Source organism: Girardinichthys multiradiatus, chromosome 18 (assembly GCF_021462225.1).
Source record: "Girardinichthys multiradiatus isolate DD_20200921_A chromosome 18, DD_fGirMul_XY1, whole genome shotgun sequence".
NCBI classification, from domain to species: domain Eukaryota; kingdom Metazoa; phylum Chordata; class Actinopteri; order Cyprinodontiformes; family Goodeidae; genus Girardinichthys; species Girardinichthys multiradiatus.
Genome location: NC_061810.1, coordinates 6,830,579 through 6,852,952, shown reverse-complemented (window position 1 = coordinate 6,852,952; position 22,374 = coordinate 6,830,579). Strand labels below are relative to the sequence as shown.

At 44.5% G+C, this 22,374-nt stretch overlaps 1 protein-coding gene across 2 annotated transcripts in view; it reads left to right on the top strand.

The window, feature by feature from the left end:
• Nucleotides 1–22,374, top strand: part of numbl (NUMB like endocytic adaptor protein) — a 96,419-nt gene that overhangs the window by 44,191 nt on the left and 29,854 nt on the right. Inside the window, exon 1 of one of the 2 annotated variants that reach the window (XM_047392473.1) lies at nt 4,632–4,942. The exons of the other annotated variant lie outside the window; for it this stretch is intronic. Within the exon in view, the coding sequence (XP_047248429.1) occupies nt 4,902–4,942 (41 nt within the window). The 5' untranslated portion in view covers nt 4,632–4,901. Of the gene's footprint in view, nt 1–4,631; nt 4,943–22,374 lie in introns of those variants that run through there. 2 annotated transcript variants of the gene reach the window in all.

The window sequence follows — 22,374 nt, the reverse complement described above, 5'->3', positions numbered from 1 at the left end:
TTTAATCCTACGATGGTGGGTTTCTTGGGAACCAGGATGATGGTAGATCGTTTGAGGCAGGAGGAGACCTCACATTTCTCCAGTGACTTGTTGAAGATCCTTGTGAAGATCGGAGCAAGTTGATGTGCGCAGGCTTTCAGACATGATGGGGAGACGTTATCAGGTCCTCCAGCTTTCTTTGTTTTCATGCGCTGAAAGAGCCTGTTTACCTCTTCCTCTGAGATCTTTAGTGCAGGCAGAGGATCTGATGGTGGGGGGTTGGTTGCTTTATGGGAGGAATTTGTTCCTGAATGGGATGTAGAGGGGATGAGTTGAGGTGTGAATGGCTTCTTGTCATGTCTGCAGACGGTTGGCCAGGAGACGACTCTGTTCAGGATGGGTGGAGGGGCTCTTGTAGGCAGTCAGGTTTCTCAGACCAGTCCATACAGCTGAAGTGTCACTAGTAGAAAGGCTGTTCTTAAGCTTCTCACTGTAGCTTCTCTTAGCTGCTTTGATCTCTTTTGTTAGTCTGTTCCTGGCCTGCCTGTACCGCGCCCAATCTCCACTGCTGTGAGCTTCTTCCTTTTCCCTGCGCAGATTCCTGAGGTGTGGAGTAAACCATGGCTTATTGTTCCCAAAGGTGCAGAAGGTCTTGGTCTGCACACACATGTCCTCACAGAAACTGATGTATGATGTCACCACATCAGTTAGTTGGTTTAAGTCAGTGGCTGAGGTTTCAAAAACAGTCCAGTCTGTGCATTCAAAGCAGGCCTGTAGCATCTGCTTTGATTCCTCAGTCCACTTCTTAACAGTGTGAACCTTGGGTTTGGAAGCTCTTAGTCTCTGTCTGTAGGTTGGGATGAGGTGGATTAGATAATGATCCGAAAAACCCATAGCAGCCCTGGTAACAGCATGATATGAGTCCTTTAAAGCTGTGTAACAATGGTCCAGTGTGTTTTTGTCTCTGGTGGGACACTTAATATGCTGTCTGTATTTGGGGAGTTCATTTGAGAAGTTTGCGCTGTTAAAATCTCCCAGTATTATGATGAAAGAGTCCGTGTATTTTTTCTCCAGGTCTGTAATCAGCTCAGCAAGATGTTTTTCCGCGGCAGAAGTGCAGCCATGCGGTGGAAAATATGAGCCGATTATTATAAACAAGGAAAACTCTCTCGGTGAATAAAACGGCTTACAGATTATGGAAAATGACTACATGTTTTTCCCAGCACTTTTACATCTCTGCACCAACTTTCATTTATATAAAAGCAGATTCCGCCTCCTCGCTTCTTCCCCAATAGCTCCGCGCTGCGATCCGTTCTGAACAGCTGGAAATCCGGCAACAGCAGTGCGCGGTCCAGGATGTTTTCACTCAGCCATATCTCGGTAAAGCAGAGAACCGCTGATCCGCGGAGGTCCGTGTTTTTACCGGTGAGAAGAAGCAGCTCGTCCATCTTGTTGTTGAGAGAGCGGACATTTGCCAGGTGGATTGAAGGCAGTGGTGTGCGAAGTCCTCTTTTGCGGAGCTTTACCAGCGCGCCAGCACGCTTTCCCCTCCGCCGTTTTCGGCGCAGAATCCCTTATAGAGCCGCAGCTCCGCTTGCCAGAAGCTCAGTGAACCTCAGATCAATGAAAGATGGTGAAAAAAACCCAAGAGAGGACTCTCTGATGTTGAGAAGTTCCTCTCTACTGAATGAGACCACAGGATTGTGGCCCGACACCACAGAACCGTGGCTCGAAAAACATAAAAACACACAAAATACAAAAACAAAGAGAGAGCGAAGCTCCGAGGCTGCCATCGTCGGCGCCATCTTGAATCGACTAATCGACTAATCTCTCCTTGAACCGTTTAGGAACAGGGTCAGATGGCGGTTCGTCCTCGAACCCTTCATCACAGGGTTCAGGAACCAGGACGAGGACCAGTCTCTCACTGAACCCTTGGAAGGTCTTCAGACCAGGGGCAGGGGCTGAGGTGTCGCTTGGACCCTCAGTGGCTTGAGCAGGGGCTGAGGCGTCGGCCAGACCCTCAGTGGCTTGAGCAGGGGCTGAGGCGTCGGCCAGACCCTCAGTGGCTTGAGCAGGGGGCTGAGGCGTCGGCCAGACCCTCAGGGGCTTGAGCAGGGGATGAAGCGTTGGCCAGACCCTCAGTGGCTTGAGCAGAGGCGTCCCTCTTCCAACGTCCTCTGTGGTGTGTGGAGGAAGTTGAGGCAGACTTGGGTGGCACAATGGTAGTGCTCTTGAGACATGATGTGGACTGAGCTGCTGCTTTGTTCTGCAGACATGGGGTGGGCAGAGCTGCAGTAGCAGAGCCTTGGAGACCTGGCGTGGGCTGCTCTGCAGCAGCAGCGCTCTGGAGACCTGGCGTGGGCTGCTCTGCAGCAGCAACGCTCTGCAGACCTGGCGTGGGCTGCTCTGCAGTAGCAGCGCTCTGGGGACCTGGCGTGGGCTGCTCTGCAGCAGCATGCAGAGGATCAGAGATGAATGAAGGTGGGCAACAGTAAAACTGCCTTACGGCAGTCCTCTAGTTCTCCTCCATTTCTCGGATCTTCTCATTAAGCTCAGGAAAGTGATGCAAAAGACTGATCCTCTTGAAGTGTTTAATCTGGCGAGCAAAAAAACCTCAACCGCTCCTCCAACTCATCTAGTGTTGCTGCAGAAACCCGGGCTGGAGCGAGCGATGATGGCATGGAGTGAGCTGCAGCCAGCCTGGGTGACGGTCCTGTGGCGGATGAAGATGCAGGAATACTCGCTGCAGCCCTCACGTCAGCGGGCATGGGACCCATCACCTTGCCGGTCAAACAACAGGAAGTTGCTCCACACCGGCGTGTCTTGCGGCGGGAGAAAAATGTCGGCTTTGCTGCCGGATCAGGGTGCGCAACCAGGGGAGCAGGCGGAGAACGGCGCTGAACTGCCTTACTCTCCATCTGCTCCAGCAGTACTGGACAGGGCAGAACCTCCAGATCGCCCGGCAGATGTCTCATCGCCTCCTCCGTCTGCTGCTGAACCCAGCGATCCCTGGTCCTCCGTCTGCGAGGTCCATGTTAGGTGGAAACATTCTGTCATGGTTTGTGTAACGGAGGACCCCGGAATGCAGACAAGCAGGCAGCATGACGGTAAGTGAAATGATTTAATTAACAAAACTTACTACAGAGGGTGACGGCCAAAACAGACAAGGGCAGGCTGGCAAAACAGGCTTGGCATGATCAAAAGGACAAGACATGAACAGAGACTGTGATCCAAAATGTTTCCGCAAGGAATGAACAGATCAGATGTGTATATATAGAACAAGAACAAGGTGAAACGAGGAGACAGATTGCTAGGTGCAGGTGAACTGAATGAAGATGATTGAAACAGACAGGAGAGAACAACCTCCAGTAGTTAAGCTGATAGGGGTTGCTTCTTTTAAATTTCCACATATGGGGTTCATAAGAAGCAGAATGGCATTAAGCAAAATGTTAAGCATATTTATGTGTTAGAATGACCTAGTCAAAGTCCATTGTTGATAATATGTGGCAAGACTAGAAATTAGCTGTTGAAAGATTTGTTTTTATTCAGTTTGACTGAGCTGGAGCAAAGACAAAGGGGCAAAAGGTTCAGTGTGTAGATCAGGTAGAGACATCTGGCTGTAACTGCAGCCAAAGGTGGTTCTAAGTACTGGTTCAATACGGATGGCTACAGTACAAATGCATGCCACACTTTTTAGGTTTTGATTTGTAAGAAATTTGGAAAACCATTTATCATTTTCCATTCCAGTTAACACATAAAAAAGGGTTTGTTGGGTTAAATTGATTTATTCTAGTAAACATGGCATCAAGTAAGTAAGTTTACATCATCTCTTTTCCTTTCATTTAACAAAATGCGATTATGTGGAACCTGTTTCATAAATTGTTTTGAGTGCATGATCGTACTGTAATAGTTTATAAATCAAAGCTATTGACCCACAAACGTCTTGGAACTGTAAACCCTTGTGAAGACCAGATGGATTACAGCTGTGCATGCCAGTTCCTATTTCAGCGTCTCACCTGAATCATCAGAAGAGGCTCTGACATTTTAAGATGCTCGATAGGTTTCTCTAGCTCTGCCAGCAAACCTTTTCCTGGCTAGACAATCCGGACCTCAAACATGACAAACGTTCCTAACTCAGCCATCTGTTTGTCCTGGCATGGTCTGTTGGTTTCATACACCACAGCTTCATCTGTTAGGAGCCCTGCCTGCTGCACAGCTGTGACCTTTACCTTTAGCATCCAACACCAGAGGAATACCATGTAGCCCTGGTTATACATGCTATATTAGCCAATCAAGCTTCAATTCTCACACTAAGAACACCCTCCGTCTATTCCCCTGCTTCCAGCCTCAGTTCTCACCCTCTTCCCCAATCCACTCTTGACCAGTGTGTCCACTGCAAATAGAGAGCAAAGAAAACTGTCACCTCCCACCATGACTTGTTTAATCACCCCTCCCCTATCTTTGTCTGCTCTCTCTTTCTCTCTCCTTTCTCAATCCTCCCACTCCCATCTTTCCCCGCTCCCAGGATTGGGATTGTCAAGCATTGATCTGTATTTATTTTTAGAGCAGCTGCGAGCATGTGTTCATGTGCGTACAGTATCTGTGTGTGTGTGCCTGTAAAACAAACACTCATCCATGTCAACCCGCGGACAGCTTGAATGTGTTTGGGTGCACCTCCTATTGTGTGAGTCTGTGTGTGTCAGGACTTTCTTTTTCACAAAGTTAATCCCTTAAGAAGAGGTGTGGGTCTCTCTCTCTCTCTCTCTCACAATATCATCACATGTTCTCTCGTCGCTCTCCTCTCTCATCCTTCCCCAGTGCTGTTATTGCTCTGGCTGCTAGTCTGAGAGAGTGCTTCCTCTCTATCTCGGTTGGCTCTTCATCTCTTCATCGTTCCAGATCTGCTATTGATCTTGTGTTTGATGATTTCTCACAGCGAGATGGGCGAGGCCACTGAACTCAGGTAAGTCAGATTTAGAGAAAGGGGTGTGAACAGTGCGTGTACACAGCTGCTGACATCTTATAGCCAAACATACTCTTGCATGTTTACTATAAGTGCAGCTGTGAAGGCATGTGCAGGTTTGTATGATTGTGCACATGCACTGATTTATGTTTCTAACTTGGTCAGCTGCTTACAGTTGCAGCCTGGTCTATTTCTTTTCAGCCTCATCTTGTTTTGCATCCATAACCTTGACCCTAATCCAGTAAAAGGCTGTAACCTGCAGCCTCTATGAAAGTTAACATAGGACCCGCAGCTTTTGCAATAGTAATTTCTCTCTTTCTTTGTTCGTGTGGCTGTTTTTGTTGAGGTGCCAGCCCCTGTGACATTTTGAGTTGCTGCCAAACTGATAATAGGTCTAGCCTGTATCCACAGGGCTCACGGCAGCTTATAGCCTTAGCTGATGCATTAGATCCCATGTCCATATGGAGGAGATTAAACCTGCTAAATTGATTCCAACACCCAATATGTTTTCCTTTTGTTTTTTGCTCAGAGGTCATGGCTGCACGTTCCCTGTGTGCATCCGTGAATATAAAGTGCTCATGTGTTACACGCTGGCATTCAAATGTTTGACCAAAATCTTAGTCGTTAAGTGAGGAAAGGATGATGCAATCTTAATTGTAAGGGGAAAATTAAAAGACTTGAGTTGTCACAGCTTGGACGTGGTTTCTGTGTCCACAAGCAGAAAGCTGCTGATGCCCAGGAACTTTTATACTTTTATTCATACTCTTTTTGGGTAAACTGCATCACAGCGTTCAACTCGCTGGTGTTTCTGCTCTAAAATGTTAGCTGTCTGTTCTAAAGACAGATAGAGACACATTTTGAGTTTTATCACTCCACTCAGGTATGTTGTTGGTGCAGATGGTCACATTGTCATAAAAGACTGGCTTACCTTTGCAGATCTTTGAAGACTAGTACAAACGATATAAGATGATGTACAGACAAGGCCTTGCGGGCGATTGGGCGGTAAAGCAGAGCATGTACTGCCGCTCGATGGAGGTCTATACACAGCAGTCAATAAACACTTTTCACATGGATTCAAATATGAAAAAATACAATGCATTCTCTGCTGTGAAATATATGATGTATATGTAACCTTCATGTTGCAGACCTGTTTTGTATGTTGACTCGTGTGCTGGGATAATTGCACTATGCATAAGGGCGAGGTATGCTTTGGTGACAAGATGTTACCTGGTTTGGCAATTTTGTTCTTATGTTCTTAGCTGTGAGGCTGTTGCTGCACATATGTGGCTTTCATATTTGGGTATAAAGAGGAAGTTCATAAATGGGTTCAATGTGATTAATTCTAGAGATTACATCAACACAAGCAACACCCTATCATTGAACAAAAACCATGTCAGCAAAACAACAATGACAAGGATAAAGGCAAGTCTATAACACTGGCAGCCATGTGTACACCACAATCTGACTGTGAAACACAGTCAGATTGACAGGGATCAAGACTACTGCCCTGTCTGCCACCTCAAGGGTTTGCCTCAGGGAATCAATAAAGACTTACCATTTGTCTGGCCTGTCATGACATTCCCTTTATCCATTGTACAACCCAAATTCTAATAAGTTTTGACATCGTGTAAAACATAGAAAAATTAAATTCAGTTCAATTCAGTTTATTTATATAGCGCCAATTTACAACACATATCGTCTCAAAGCACTTTACAAAGTCAATTCAATCCAATCATACAGACAGATTCCAAGTCAGGTACATGCATTCCAATTGATCCTAGTTATCAAACAATGCAATCAGTTTATTATTTAAATTGGTTAATTAGTTTTCTATTTAAGGAAACCCAGCAGATTGCATCAGGTGAGTGACTTGCTGCATTCACTCCTCCTAGATGAGCATGTAGCAACAGTGGAAAGGATAATGCCCCTTGAAAAGTAAGAAACCTCCAGTAGAACCAGGCTCAGTGTGAGCGGCCATCTGCTACGACTAACTGGCAGTTTGAGAAGACAGAGCAGAGACACAAAAGACACAGAAGCACTGACTCATGAGTACTTTCTATGTGAAAGAAAAGTAAAATGCTAAAGGCAGTAGTAGCTCCTTCAGTGGCTTCATCTAGGAGAAAAAAACAGCTAAACAGAATAACTCTGAGCCAGTTTTCAAGTCTAGAGTATGAAAGAGAGCATGTACAGTTAGTCATAGTAGAACCTCAGCCAGTAGCTGTGTCTAGGAGAGACAGGGTTAAACACTGAAAGACAGGGCCAATCTGTTTAAGGTGAGAATTAAATTGTTGGCAGCAGTAGCTCAGCTGATGCCCCCTTCCAGGAAGGTGCCACAGCCAAACACAGAGCCAGGCCAGGTGTAGCTTCTGGGAAGAGAAAAAAACAGAGAGAGAACATAAAGTTAAACGTTGAAAGAACAGCAAATAATGCAAAATTGGAGAATAGTAGGAGAATGTAGCAGAGTGAAGGAAAATTCTCATCATGCCCTCCAGCAGCCTATGCCTATAGAAGCATAACTACCGAGATACCTCAGGATAACCTAAGCTAGTCTAACTATAAGCTTTATCAAAAAGGAAAGTTTTAAGCCTAGCCTTAAAAGTAGGCAGCTAGTTTTAGTTTAGCAAAAACTGTGTTAACAGACAATGGTTTTCTGAAGTGATTCAGAGCCCGCTTGATAATATCCGTTACAGAATGATGTTGTTTTTTTAATGCAGCACCTCCTGAGGTATCTAAGGTCACAGGCAATCAATGTTGAGTTTTGACCTTGCTGCTTACGAGATTTCTCCAGATTCTCTAAATCGTTTGATATTAGCAGTAGCGTAATAAACTGCATATAGGTTGAAGAGGATTTCAATTTGTTGTATTCTGGTTTTTTTTATTTTTACACAACGTCCCATCTTCATTGGAATTGGGGTTCTTTATGCCAGTTTATTGAGATATTTTTAGTGTTCTCCAGTGCTTAGCCCAGTGCACAAGAGGTAATTCCAGCAATTCTGGTTAGACCCAGTCTACTGGATGTTCTAGATGCTCCAACATGGCAGATTCAAATGGCTGAATTACCCCCTCACCCTATAAGAGGGCCTTTCAGGAGTCAGTTAATAACAGTCATTTAAATCTGATGTGTTGAAGCACAAAACCATCTAAAACATGCAGGACACTGGCCAATCAAGGACCAGAGAAGCCCACCCCTGCTGTGAAACAAGGTATCCAGTTCCGGCTCCAACACAGTGGGTTTAAATAGTTGAATTACCTCTTCAGAATGTTGAGTCAGAGACCTGGGAGGGAACCATTTATTGGCTTAAAGCGTATTGAACCAGGAAAGCTTCTAAAACATGCAGGATAATGGCCACTGAGGACTGACACTGGATACTGCTGCTATGGGAAATCTCAAAACCTTTAGCATTAATAATATTAACAAGCAAAGATCCTAAGCTAACAGAATTCTGAACTCAGTGTTATAGGTGTGCCCCAAGTATTCCAAAGTTTCACCTATGCTTTCCCCCAAGTCCTTCTTGGAGGAAAACACCATTTTGGATAACAGTATCTCACCGTATACATGAAACAAAATGACAAAAGTTTATAAACTTTCGTAATAGTCCTTTTTTTTTGAGCAGATTCACTTACGTTCCCCTTTACATTTAGTTCAATTCAATTCAGTTTTATTTATATAGCGCCAATTCACAACACATGTTGTCTCAAGGCACTTCACAAAAGTCAGGTACATACATTCCAATTTAGTCACTACTTAATTTTTTTCTTGCTGATTTTCACTCCCTGCCTGCCCTCATGATTGGATTGCTGAGGAGGCCAGATCCCAGGCGTGTTACAAGAAGGGAAGAGAAGGACCTTGAGAAATGAGAACAGTGCAAGCAACAGAGGCCGGTGTGATGGGTGAAATGAGGACAAATGAAAAACAGCACGATAGAGACTAAGACAAAGGGTGCGACAGTGAAAGCTGGATCGTAGGAACTTCTGCTCTAAACAAGAGCAATGCATTGTGTGTCGAATGAAATCAATGTGAAGAGGAGTTATTGTGGAGGAAATATCAATTTCCTTCTTTTGTCAGCAAAGGAAGCATGAGACTATAATTGACCGAGGGTTTTATTTGGTCCCTTAAATGATTCAAGACTTTGGAGAAGGCAAACAAAATGAACTAAAAAGAACACAAAGGCAGTGTGAGTGCAGAAGTGTTCGCTATTCTCCGAACCTTTTCAAATGAAGCCAGCAGAGTCAAGGCGGTTCGCTTGGCAGTCTTCTCTGACAGGGGAGTGTGAGGTAAATCCATTCAAATAAATCACGAGGGTGGAGTTGTCAAGACTCTAATGCATTACAGCTGCAACAAAGGACCCCTCATTTTGGGAATATTTGTGTTTTGATTTCTTTTATTGGGTTGAACTGTTACGTTAGGAGTGCAGAATGTGATGACGTCTGTATCACGGAATAAAGCCTAGTCATTGTATACTTTCCTTGATCTAAGAGGATGATCTCCATCCCTGGAACTGGAAGTTTGAAGCACACTTTTGAGATGTAATGCATGAGATAAACTGGCCTTTGGAGGAAGGGGGGTCTGGTTTACAATGATAGCGGGGAATACAAAGAGGGAACATGACAATATCGTGCTGGAGCATATTAACTGGGCTGCTTCACTTCACGCTGATGCAGACAGGAATTTATTTATCTAAATCGACAAACAAGTGTGGACAAAGCAACAAAGGGACCAGAAAGCATGCCTGGTCTGTAGCCTCTTTGCCTGCTGTCCAAGGGCAGAGGGGATTTGGATATTGTTACGTTAATCTCCCTCAATTTGGCATCTAGGAACCGTTTCAGATGAACACACTAGCATACAGCCACAAGCACACAGGTATTATTTCATGCATATGTGTGTGTTTTTAAGTGAATGAATAGGAATACTACAATTGGCCTGTTTGGATAGACTTTCATGGCCCTTAATTCCCACACTTGATGCATTAGGGCTGCTCAATATTAGAAAATCTTGCAATGGTGATAATAATGGTAACATATGCGATGTTGATGTCAGCTGCTATATATGCCTATTTTCTTCTTCCTCTATTTCTCAACTATGCTTCCTGCACTCCTTTAGGATTGACCTTGACTGACCTTTAGCATTTTTGGCAATGGCATTTGTGTCCACTCAGAGCATCTGCTGCTGTGAGACGTTGTCCAACTGGCTAAACATTACATTAATATGTAAAATGCAAGTTCATAACACTTAGAATATATTGGCCAACATTTATGGCAATCCAAACATTCACTTGCAAGACATATATTGCAAAAACTAAACTGCTGATGACAAACCTCCACAATACTGTGCATCCTTATAATGCATATCCTTTGTGACCTAGATGCTGAAGCTTTCAGTCAGTGGGGGGGACACTTTAGAAAATATGGGTAACTTGTAACGGATATCATAATATTTAGCAATAGTAAGGCAATTCCATGTTTTCCTGATCTTTTAAAAAGTGAACTAGAGATGATTAACTAAAATAACAAGGCTAGGAAATGTCCTTACAATATAGCACTGAGTTGAAAGCAACAAACCAACATTAGTCACCCATGGCGTATTCGCCCATGACTGGACGTGAAAATAACTTCTTAGGGCTGCAAATGTCTGAAGAGTTATTTTCATTGAAGTGGTTGTGGTTCCCTGTCGGCTGTAGCGCCCTGGGTAGTGAGCCGTAATCGCCCTCATGACTGTTGTGAACTGAAACAGTGAAAATAAAACCATATGGCATCTTTATAGCTGTACTCCGGTGCGATGGAGGCAGAGCAAACATTGGTACTCACGTGAATGTCCACTCTGCTCCTTGCTGCATCTCGCTGTAGGTCTTCCATAATGCAATTTAACATTTCCAGTTAAATCCTGTTTGCAGTGGGAGACGAGGAAGCAGATCTTTTTAATTGCAGGATGTTTTCTCGGACTCCCAGATTTACCAGACCGACCGCCTCACTTAGCTGGAGGACCTGGAGCATCAGTCACTCCCCTACATTTGGTTCCCTGCTTTAGCTGTTGCTTTGTCATCCCTGCAATGCACTTTTCATATATATTTTCAGACGAGAAGTAGAAAAGGACTATGAAGTATGGTGGAATATATTTTGGAAACGTGCACGTGTGTGTTTGAGCAGTGTAGTGTGTCTGTTCACAAATATTAGGAGGAAGAGGATGTCAGTTAATCCTATTTGACAGAGATGGAGTTGACTGAAAACCGGCAGAGATTTCTAGATCCAGTCGTTCCCAGAGGCCTGACTGATAATTAGTCTAAAGTTTTTTTTTTTAGCTTTTTTCCACAGCTTTTGCTGTTCTATTTTATATACAAAAATAGTCTTTTTTATTACTAATGTAATATTTTGTAATTGATTTTCCAAAGCTTTTGACTTTAGAAAAGAGTCATCTGACATCAATACATAATACATTTTTTAACTTTTCCAAGCCCTCTGTAACAAAAACCTAATTAAATCCCATCAAGTGTTTTCTTACTGCTCTGAAACAAACGCAGAGCTGGTTTTAAATTCAGCAACTGCCTTATCTTCCCAGAAAACAAAAAAACAAAAGGAAGATATAACATATGAAGCCCTACTGTATGTGCTGTGAAAACAGAGTGGGAAATTCACAAGCAGTGAAATCTCCTCTGCTTTTGCAGTAGTTTTGTGCCTGCTTTGTGCTTAATATTTCTGCACTTATTTCATGAAGTTGATTGAACTCCACATGCAGACACAAACCTGTCCGGTAATTGATGGGAGAAATTTATGCCTGTTTTGGCTTCGGCTTACAGTTGTTTTTTTCAGCCCCACACACAACGGATGCAGAGCTGAGGTAATCACACAGACAAAAATTGTTTATTTTATTTTTATTAACAGAGAATGTCGGGCCATGAACTTTGGGTCATGACCGAAAGAAGGAGATCCCGGATACAAGCGGCTGAAATGAGCTTCCTCCGTAGGTTGGCGGGCTCTCCCTTAGAGATAGGGTGAGGAGCTCGGCCATCCGGGAGGAGCTCGGAGTAGAGCTGCTGCTCCTCCACATCGAGAGGAGCCGTTTGAGGTGGCTCGGGCATCTATATCGGATGCCTCCTGGACGCCTTCCTCGGGAGGTGTTCCAGGCACGTCCCACCGGGAGGAGGTCCAGGGGACGGCCCAGGACACGCTGGAGGGACTATGTCTCTCAGCTGGCCTGGGAACGCCTTGGGATCCCCCCGGAGGAGCTGGAGGAGGTGTCTGGGGAGAGGGACATCTGGGCGTCTCTGCTGAGTCTGCTGCCCCCGCGACACGGTCCCGGATCAAGCGAAAGACGACGAGTACGAGACGAGTACGAGAACGTCAGGCCCTGACCTGATGGGGCAATTTGTTGCTTCCAGAACAACATCAGATGTTATTTCTTTAGTCAGTATGTCTTTTTCCTTTTCCTGAAGTGAGCTTCAGAATCTAATTATATGCATAGCATTATATTGATTTTGAAAACCATTGGCCTTTATTCTATCCACCTTTTTTTGTTTTTAGGTTTTGTGTCATTTCTGTTTATGATACAGTAATAATTTTCTCAGCATTTTAATCTCTAAGAGCTGAGACTCTAACGGCTTCAGTAAACAGAAGTGCACATGTTCAGAGACAATTGCCAAGCACCCCATCAGTCAATTTCTAAATGAATAAACAACAATGTTAAACATATACCACAGTTTCTAGGCTGAATACTTTAGTTAATAATAATCTGCTGTAAGCACAGTGCATAATTAAAAATCTGCGATGTTGAATTTTTAAAAGCAAAGCTGATCTCAGTATAAATGAGTCCCTCTGGGTTCTTACTGCAGAAAAAAGTTCATTAGCTTGTAAATAACAACTGCTTATCCGAGGTCAGTTGATTGAGTCTCCTCTTCATCCACCATCATCGGCATAACGGCTTCTTTTTCATGCTTCATTCCCCCTTCGTTGCGATCATGCTTTGAATTCACACTCTCCAACATGGCCTGAGTTTCAGTGGGCCAGGCAGTCACAGTATGCAAGATGACCAGCAGCTCACATGCTGTCTCTCCCATTCACACACATTGGTGCACACAGACGTACTGTTATTATTTTAGAATTGGTTTCCTGTAATGCTTCGCCTTGCTCAGAAACTCCTCTGATAGATCAGGTTGCTTCGGCAGGCTGCAAAAAAGACAGATTTGGTTATGTGGATCTGACAGTCTCCATTTGGTAACTGGTGACACCACAAAGATACAGTGACGCAGCCCCCAATGAAAATTTAGAACCTATACACTGCATTAAAAAAAGAGCAACACCTAGACAATAGAAATAAAATGTATTGGACCCAGGATCAGAATGGCCTGTTCTGTCTGATGTGCTATCCAGGCAAATGTCCGTGTAGGAAAGATAGCTGTGCAGAGAAAGCAGCTGAAAGGCTACTCGTTAGATTTTATGTCATTCAAATGAAAGTGCTAAGTTCATAAAGCTGTAGAGCAGATCCCTCTGCACATTTTACGTGCAGACAATCAACTGGAACAGCAGTAAAAGATGTTATGTAGCCTAGCACTTCAGCAAACTGCTGTGTGTGAAAACACCAACAGCAGGAGCATGGTGGGAATTTGTTGAAGACTGTGGCTGTGTTTGTTTCACATCGACAGAGCTGCGAGTATTTGCTCCCACTTAAATGTTTCAAATCATTAAACCCTAACCTGAGTAAATACAGTATAAATATCAAATAGTGACTTTATTTATTAAGAGAAATCCAAAACAACCTGGTTTGGAGAGATCTGTGAAAACGTAATTGCCCCCTCTGACAATCCAAAAGTTAGCTTTGTCACCCTTGGAATTAACAGCTTCCATCCAGTGTTTAAAGTAACTGGCAATGAGTTATTTACATCGCTCTGAAGGAATTTGGGTCCAATCTTCTTTACAGAGTTGTTTTAATTCAGTCACATAGGGGTTTTCGAGCATGACAGAATCCTGCTGGGATTGAAGTCCAGACCTTGACTAGGCAACTCTAAAACCTTCTTCTTTGCAGCCATTCATAGGTGAACTTACCAGTGCGCCTCAGATCATTGTCCTGCTGCTAAGTGCAATTGAGCTTAAGGTCACAAACTGATTACTGGACATTCTCTTTAGTGAAAATTTTTTTATGAAGACCATTTTATTTTATTTTTCTAAATGCAATTTATGGTTATATCAATTACACAAATATAACAAAATAACACAAATTGTTTTTTGTGTTATTTTTGGTCCACAGTGTTTTGTTTGTGTCTTGGATCTTTCCCATTGGATACCATTTTGCCTGGTCTCTCTTTTTTGAATCATAACCTACAGATGTTGTTCTGGGTTTTCTGTGACCTCCTGGATGAGTCATCACTGCACTCTTGGAGTAATTTGGGTAGGCAGACCACTCATGGGAAGCTTTACCACTGATCCATGTTTTCTCCATTTGTGGATAATAGCGTTTACTCTGGTTCACTGGAGTCCCAAATCCCCAAAGCCTTCTAAATGGCCTTGTAACCCTTTTACAGACAGAAAAAGACATCAGATAGATGTGAAGGACTTTGTTTCTCATCTTTTCTTGAATTTTCTTAGATGCTTTTCAAGATCTTTTGACCTACTCATGTTGTCAGACAGGTTCATTTTAGGGATTTCTTGATTCTACACGTCTGGCAATAATCAGGTCTGGGTGTGACTTGTGAAATTGAACTTGGCTTAACAAAAATGATAATCAAGATTTTTTACTTTTTTACACAGCTTTTTTACCCTTAATGATGATAAAATGAGTGATGATCTGAAACATCTAAGTTCACCAGAAAAAAAGCAATAGAGAAGAAATCTGTAAGGGAGTTTTCCTCTTCACTGTCGCTACATGGTCATCCAGGAGGAGAGAATGCTGCAAGTCACTGAGTCGATGCAATCTGCTTGGTTTCCTTAGATAGAAAAACCTTTTAACCAATTTGAATAATAAATTGAATCTGACTGCACTGTTTGATAATTAGGATTAATAAGAATGTATGTAATTGACTTCAAATCTGTATGATTCGATTGAATTGACTTTGTAAAGTACCTTGAGACAACATGTGTTGTGAATTGGTGCTATATAAATAAAACTGAATTGAATTGAATTAAAATGAGTTCAATTCTATGCAGTTTCATTAAAGTGTACCATATAATACTGATGAAACCTAGAGTGTTATTTTAACACGGTTACCTTGATTAATTAATGGGCAAATGCATATCCTTGAATCGAATCGGTATCAGGTAGAAGAAATCCTGCCGGGACATACCTTCAGAAAACTTGACTGATCTGCTATACAAAACGCCCAGGAAATTTTTTTAAAGTGTGAATACTGCACACAACATTCTGATATTATCAATAATTTATGTACAAATTTAAGTACAAAAGAGCACTGAAGGATGTACTGTTTGGTGCAACGAGAGGTACTGACCTGGAGTACAGTAACAGTAGTAACAGTGAGTGTCAGGCTTGGAGCCAAACACATGGATCTGCTGCAGCTGCTGCTGTTTAATGCTCTGCACAGCCTTAACAAAAGAACCATTGCTGATGCAGCCTCCCCACTTCCAGATAAGTAGGCTTCATAGGCCACCTACACACTGTACTGTTTACAGCTCTCTGCTGCGTTGTATGTGCTGATAGAGCGGCTTTGCTGGCAGCCTCAGTCTGTTTTCTGTTTGATTGTAAGTATTTCTGTGGAATGAACCTATTGATGCAGCTGTAATGAGAATTACCTGGAAAAGCTCAATTGTTCAACCATTTTTACCTGCCTCTTGTGCTCTAATGTCGCCCATTCATCTAAACTCTTACACTGCCTCATAAACCTCTGCAACAAATAAGGCCATCCTGTTCTGGGTCACTCTGTAGCCTAAACACTAAAGGCCGCTCTTTTACCTCTGCTATGTTTCACTCTTCTATTTTCTAATCACACACATGGACACACATATACAGACGACTTGTAGTTTTCTGTCTGTGTGGGAGGGTAGACGAAATGCAGTGAGTTTTTGGATGTCGGTGCCAGTGTCCTTATGTGGGTCACACGGTGTCAGCTGAAGTCTGCAGGGCCCAGAAACTGGGTCAGGCGTTGGCGCGAGCCTACATATATTCATATACACTCTGCACTGAGGGTCCCAATTTTTTATCATATACAAATTGATGTTTATTTTGATGATATGTATACAGATAAAACCAGACATTTTAATACACTGCATGAGAAAAGACATAACCTTTTTTTCTAGCTGTCAGACAATAAATCAAACAAAACCTTTTCTGATTTTAGGTCAGTTAGGAAATCAAAATAATTTCTTTTTGCTAAATGGCAGAAAGGTGAAAATTAGAAAATGGCCTTTTATACTGGATGACTGTTTGCTCTCAAGCTTCTCACAGTAGTTTGCTGGAATTTTGGCCCATTCCTTGGGAATAAACTGGTATAACTGACTCAGGTTTGTAGGCCACCTTGCTGACACGCATTTTAAGCTCTGCCTTCAAATGTTCTAGGGAACTGACGTCAGGACTTTGTGTTGGCCTCTACAAAACATAGTAACTATACTTGGAAGATCCATTTGCACCAAAGCTTTAACGTGATGTTTTGAAAATTTTCTCCAATGTTTCCACATAAAGGACTTTCCTCATGATGTCATCTATTTTGTGATGTGTACCACTGATGGTGGTCAGAGGGCCCTGTGGCGCCGATTGTTTAACAGCCTCACTTCTGTCAGTCTCCCCCAAGGCAGCTGTGGATACATTGTAGCTCACCACTGTCAGTGTGTGAATGTGTGTATGAATGGGTGGATGACTGGTTGTAGCATAAAGCGCTCTGGGGTCTCTGGGGACTTCATAAAGCGCTATACAAGTTCAGGCCATTTACTATTTTTACCAGTCCCTCATGCATCAAAACACCTCCACAACATGACGCTGCCACTCCCGTACTTCTTAGTTGGGATGGTGCTCCGAGGTTTGCCAGCGTCCCTCAGATAGATAGATATTATAGTTGAATACCACTGAATATTACTTGAATATTAGTTACATCAGGCCACAGGACATGACTCCAGAAATTAGGTTCTGAGTGCATTTGTAATATCTAATCTGGCTATTTTTATGTTGCTTTTGGAGTCAAATTTTGGAGCATCTTCAAAAGGTCTTTTGCTTTTTTTCTGGGGTTGGTACACACATTTTGGATCTAGACATTCATCTCTAGGACCCAAAGACCATCTCCTTCCTGATGGCTGGGCATTCCCTTGGTGTTTACACTTGAACAGATTTATTTGATCAGATTCACACACATCCCCCAGTGGGCCCACCACCTGCAGGGGGAACCGTGAGGGACCGGTGCAAAGAGGATTGGGTGGCGGACGAAGGTGGAGACCTCATTGGCCCAATCCCCGGATGCTTAGGCTGGCTCTAGGGACGTGGAATGTCACCTCGGTGGGGGGGAAAAAGCCTGAGCTTGTGTGGGAGGTCGAGAGATATCGACTAGAAATAGTCGGGCTCGCTTCCACGCACAGCGTGGGCTCTGGAACCCATCTCCTTGAGATGGGCTGGTGTGGGTTTGCTTGTTGCCCCCCAGCTCAGCCGTCTCGTGTTGGGGTTTACCCCAGTGGATGAGAGGGTCGTATCCCTGCGCCTTCGGGTTGGGGATAGGTCACTGACTGTCGTCTCGGCCTATGGGCAGAGCGGTAGTGCGGAGTACCCGGCCTTCTTAGTGTCCCTGTCGGGGGTGCTGGATAGTGCCCCTCCTGGGGACTCCATTATTCTGCTGGGGGACTTCAACGGCCACGTGGGAAACGACAGTGACACCTGGAGAGGCGTGATCGGCAGGAATGGCCTCCCCGATCTGAATCGGAGCGGTGTTTTGTTATTGGACTTCTGTGCTAGTCATGGATTGTCCATAATGAACACCATGTTCAAACAAAAGGGTGCCCATCAGTGCACTTGGCACCAGGACACCCTAGGCAGGAGGTCGATGATCGACTTTGTTGTCGTATCATCAGACCTTCGGCCGCATGTTATGGACACTCGGGTGAAGTGAGGGGCTGAGCTGTCCACTGATCACCACCTGGTGGTGAGGTGGATCCGCTGGAGGAGGAGAAAGCCGGACAGACTTGGCAGGCCCAAGCGCATAGTGAGGGTCTGCTGGGAACGCCTGGCGGAGCCCTCGGCCAGGGATGTATTCAACTCCCACCTCCGGGAGAGCTTTGACCAGATCCCGTGGGATGTTGGAGACATAGAATCCGAGTCGACCATGTTCTCCGCATCTATTGTCGATGCTGCTGCCCGTAGCTGCGGCCGTAAGGTCTGCGGTGCCTGTTGCGGCGGCAATCCCAGAACCCGGTGGCGGACACCGGCAGTAAGGGATGCTGTCAAGCTGAAGAAGGAGTCCTATCGGCTGTGGTTGGCTTGTGGGACTCCTGAGGCAGGCTGGCGGGTACCGTGAGGCCAAGCGTGCTGCGGCCCGGGCTGTGGCAGAGGCAAAAACTCGGGCCTGGGAGGTGTTCGGTGAGGCCATGGAGAAGGACTACGGGTTGGCCTCGAAGCAATTCTGGCAAACCGTCTGGCGCCTCAGGAGGGGGAAGCAGTGCTTCGCCAACACTGTTTATAGTGGGGGTGGGAGGCTGCTGACCTCGACTGAGGACATTATCGGGCGGTGGAAGGAGTACTTGGAGGATCTCCTCAATCCTGCCATCATGCATTCCGTGGTGGAAACAGAGGCTGGGGACTCGGGGTTGGACTCTTTCATCACCCAGGCTGAAGTCACCGAGGTGGTTAAAAAGCTCCGCGGTGGCAAGGCTTCGGGGGTGGATGAGATCCGCCCTGAGTACCTCAAATCTCTGGATGTTGTTGGGCTGTCATGGTTGACACGCCTCTTCAACATTGCGTGGCGGTTGGGGACAGTTCCTCTGGACTGGCGTGGTGGTCCCCCTTCATAAGAAAGGGGACCGGAGGGTGTGTTCCAACTACAGGGGGATCACACTCCTCAGCCTCCCTGGTAAGGCCTACGCCAGGGTATTGGAGAGGAGAGTCCGGCCGATAGTCGAACCTCGGCTTCAGGAGGAGCAGTGTGGTTTTCGTCCCGGCCGTGGAACACTGGACCAGCTCTATACCCTCTACAGGGTGCTCAAGGGTTCATGGGAGTTTGCCCAACCGGTTCACATTTGTTTTGTGGACCTGGAGAAGGCTTTCGACTGTGTCCCTTGTGATGCCCTGTGGGGGGTGCACCAGGAGTATGGAATCGGGGGCCCTTTATTAGGGGCCATCCGGTCCCTGTACGAGCAGAGCAGGAGTTTGGTCCGCATTGCCGGCACTAAGTCGGACCTGTTCCCGGTGCATGTTGGACTCCGACAGGCCTGCCCTTTGTCACCGGTCCTGTTCATAACTTTTATGGACAGGATTTCTAGACGCAGCCAAGGGCCGGAGGGGGTCTGGTTTGGGGACCAGAGGAATTCGTTTCTTCTTTTTGCAGATGACGTGGTCCTGCTGGCCCCCTCTAGCCAAGACCTACAGCATGCGCTGTGGCGGTTCGCAGCCGAGTGTGAAGCGGCTGGGATGAAGATCAGCTCCTCCAAGTCCGAGGCCACGGTTCTCGACCGGAAAAGGGTGGCCTGTCATCTTCAAGTTGGAGGGGAGTTCCTGCCTCAAGTGGAGGAGTTTAAGTATCTCGGGGTGTTGTTCACGAGTGGGGAAAAATGGAGTAGGAGATCGACAGACGGATCGGTGCGGCTGCCGCAGTAATGGGGGCACTGTGCCGGTCCGTTGTGGTGAAGAGAGAGCTGAGCCGAATAGCAAAGCTCTCAATCTACCGGTCGGTCTACATTCCTACCCTCACCTATGGCCGTGAACTTTGGGTCATGACCGAAAGAACGAGATCCCGGATACAAGCGGCTGAAATGAGCTTCTTCCGTAGGGTGGCCGGGCACTCCCTTAGAGATAGGGTGAGGAGCTCGGCCATCCGGGAGGGGCTCGGAGTAGAACCGCTGCTCCTCCGCTGCTCCTCCACATCGAGAGGAGCCAGTTGAGGTGGCTCGGGCATCTATACCGAATGCCTCCTGGACCTCTTCCTCGGGAGATGTTCCAGGCACATCCCACCGGGAGGAGGCCCAGGGGACGGCCCGGGACACGTTGGAGGGACTATGTCTCTCGGCTGGCCTGGGAACGCCTTGGGCTCCCCCCGGAGGAGCTGGAGGAGGTGTCTGGGGAGAGGGACGTCTGGGCGTCTCTGCTGAGTGTGCTGCCCCCGCAACCCGGTCCCCAATACGCGGAAGACGACGATGACGAACGACAGATTCACACATTCAGGCATCTTTTACACAAGGATGAAGCACACCTTTGGAGGTCTATAGTTCTTTTCCTGATATCTCATTTGATTTCTTTAGATTATTTTACAAGGAAACAGTGTTTTGACTGTTTCCTCCTTTGACTAATGTGTTCTGAATAAAACTACCAGAAGCCTACAAAGCCATCATCTTACGTTGTCATCTGTGCTTTCTCAGGTTCTTCAAAGGCTTACTATTGTTTGTGTATGAACACTTTTGAATTTGGAGAAAATGATCAAAACATTCTCAACAATTCTAGCAAATAAAGGTAACTGTAGTAATTCTAACTACCTAAACAGAGTTGGTGACAAAGCACCTTCCCCTCCATTTCCCCTCCAAGTCAGGGCTTTTCTGAGTGTTATCTGACTTTCCACAGTGAAATGAACTGCCCAGGAACAGCTTTAATGATTCAGTCCTAATACTCCTAAGAGCTCCATGTCATAAAGCGCCCGAAGCTTCTAACATAACTCTTACTGTGATACTCTGTCATGAAACCCACTGGACCCACAGGATCACCTGGTAACTTGGTAATATAGTAAAAAAATATATTTTAGTCTTTTTAAAATGACATTAGATCGTATATGTTGATATTTGCTCTTGATTACGACAATCTTTGGAAGAATTAGGTACACGCTATGATCCAGTAGTTTGTCAAGCAACATTAAGAGGTAGGAACTGTCAGTAATTGTCTTTCATGTGATGTAATCGGTCTCTCACATCATTGCTTAGGAATGTTGGTCTACTCTTCTTTACAATGTTACTTCTTTTCATTCAGATTTGAAGAGATTTGCTTCTGCACAGCTTTAAGGTCCAATCACAGCATTTCAGTCACATATGGACTTTAACTAGGCCATTGCAACACTTTATTTTCATTTTCAGTGATTCTTTTGAAACTTTAGGGGTTGTACAGATTGCTGTGCATTTGTCTTTAGAGATGTTTGGTTTACTGAAGAGTTCATGGAGTCCAATGACTACAAGTTGCCCAGGTCCTGTGGCTACAAAACAAACCAAAATCATCACCCCTCCACTACCATTCTTAAAACCAAGTGTACTTATGTTCAACCAGCAAGCCAGTGGCTGCTGTTTTTGCTACAGCTGCTTGATTGGTGAGTAAGCTGCCGGCTGTTTCGTATCCTTGAAAAAAATAAGATTTTCTAATAATATTGTGGGTTGCAGTTTTAAGAACGTCTGAGACTAACACAACGTAAGCATACCCAGACTATCACTCAATCATATGATCATAGCCTGGGCTTATTGCTGAGGTTTTGGTCAAACAAAACTGTGTTTGATTTACCCAAAGGCTAGCAGAATTTTATATCCAGCCTAGAAGTCTGTTAATGTTTTTAACTCTATCTATATACTAAAAATCTGATGATTTAGGATGCAAGTATATTCTTCATTAGTTTTTGTAAGATCCAGATTTAATCAAAAACTGAAAATAAAATTAAGATCTTAAATTCTGGACTTAACTCTCAAGGTTTCATTTGAAACAGACTGCAACCATCTTTTGCGTCAATGCAGATATTCTCTGTCTAAAAAGATCATAGTCTACAGTAAGAAACTGAATTTCTGACTGAATAAAATAACTAGTAGAAGTCAACCACCAGACTTTCATTGTAACCACTGATTAGATGGAACATTTTTTGCTCAGCATTTCATGACAGATGTAGTAGGCATTTATCGTATTGTTTAATGTTATCATGAAGCATTTCTTATCATGATAAGAATTTGGACTTATAATAAAAACTCTATGTTGTCAGATTTTTCTTCACTATTTTCACCAGTGTTTGTTCCATGAATCCATTAATACATTCAAAACTATCATTAAAAGCAGTTACAGTGTGATTTTAGTAATAAAAATCAGACGGTTACCTGAAGAACCCTGTTTAGAAATGGCTGATTTTTAAGAGCAGTGTTTGCGTTTGTGGGGATATGATTGCTTTGTTACAGCGATACAGTTACCTAACAAGACTGCAAAGAAGTTTGTTTTTATCTTCATCACAATAAATACCACAAAATATCACAATAAAATAAAAAAATTCCACATCGCCCACCCCTACTTGACAGCATCTTTAAATAAAATCTGAATTTTGTTGTGATTTTGGATCTGCGTTTTTCTTTGGTTT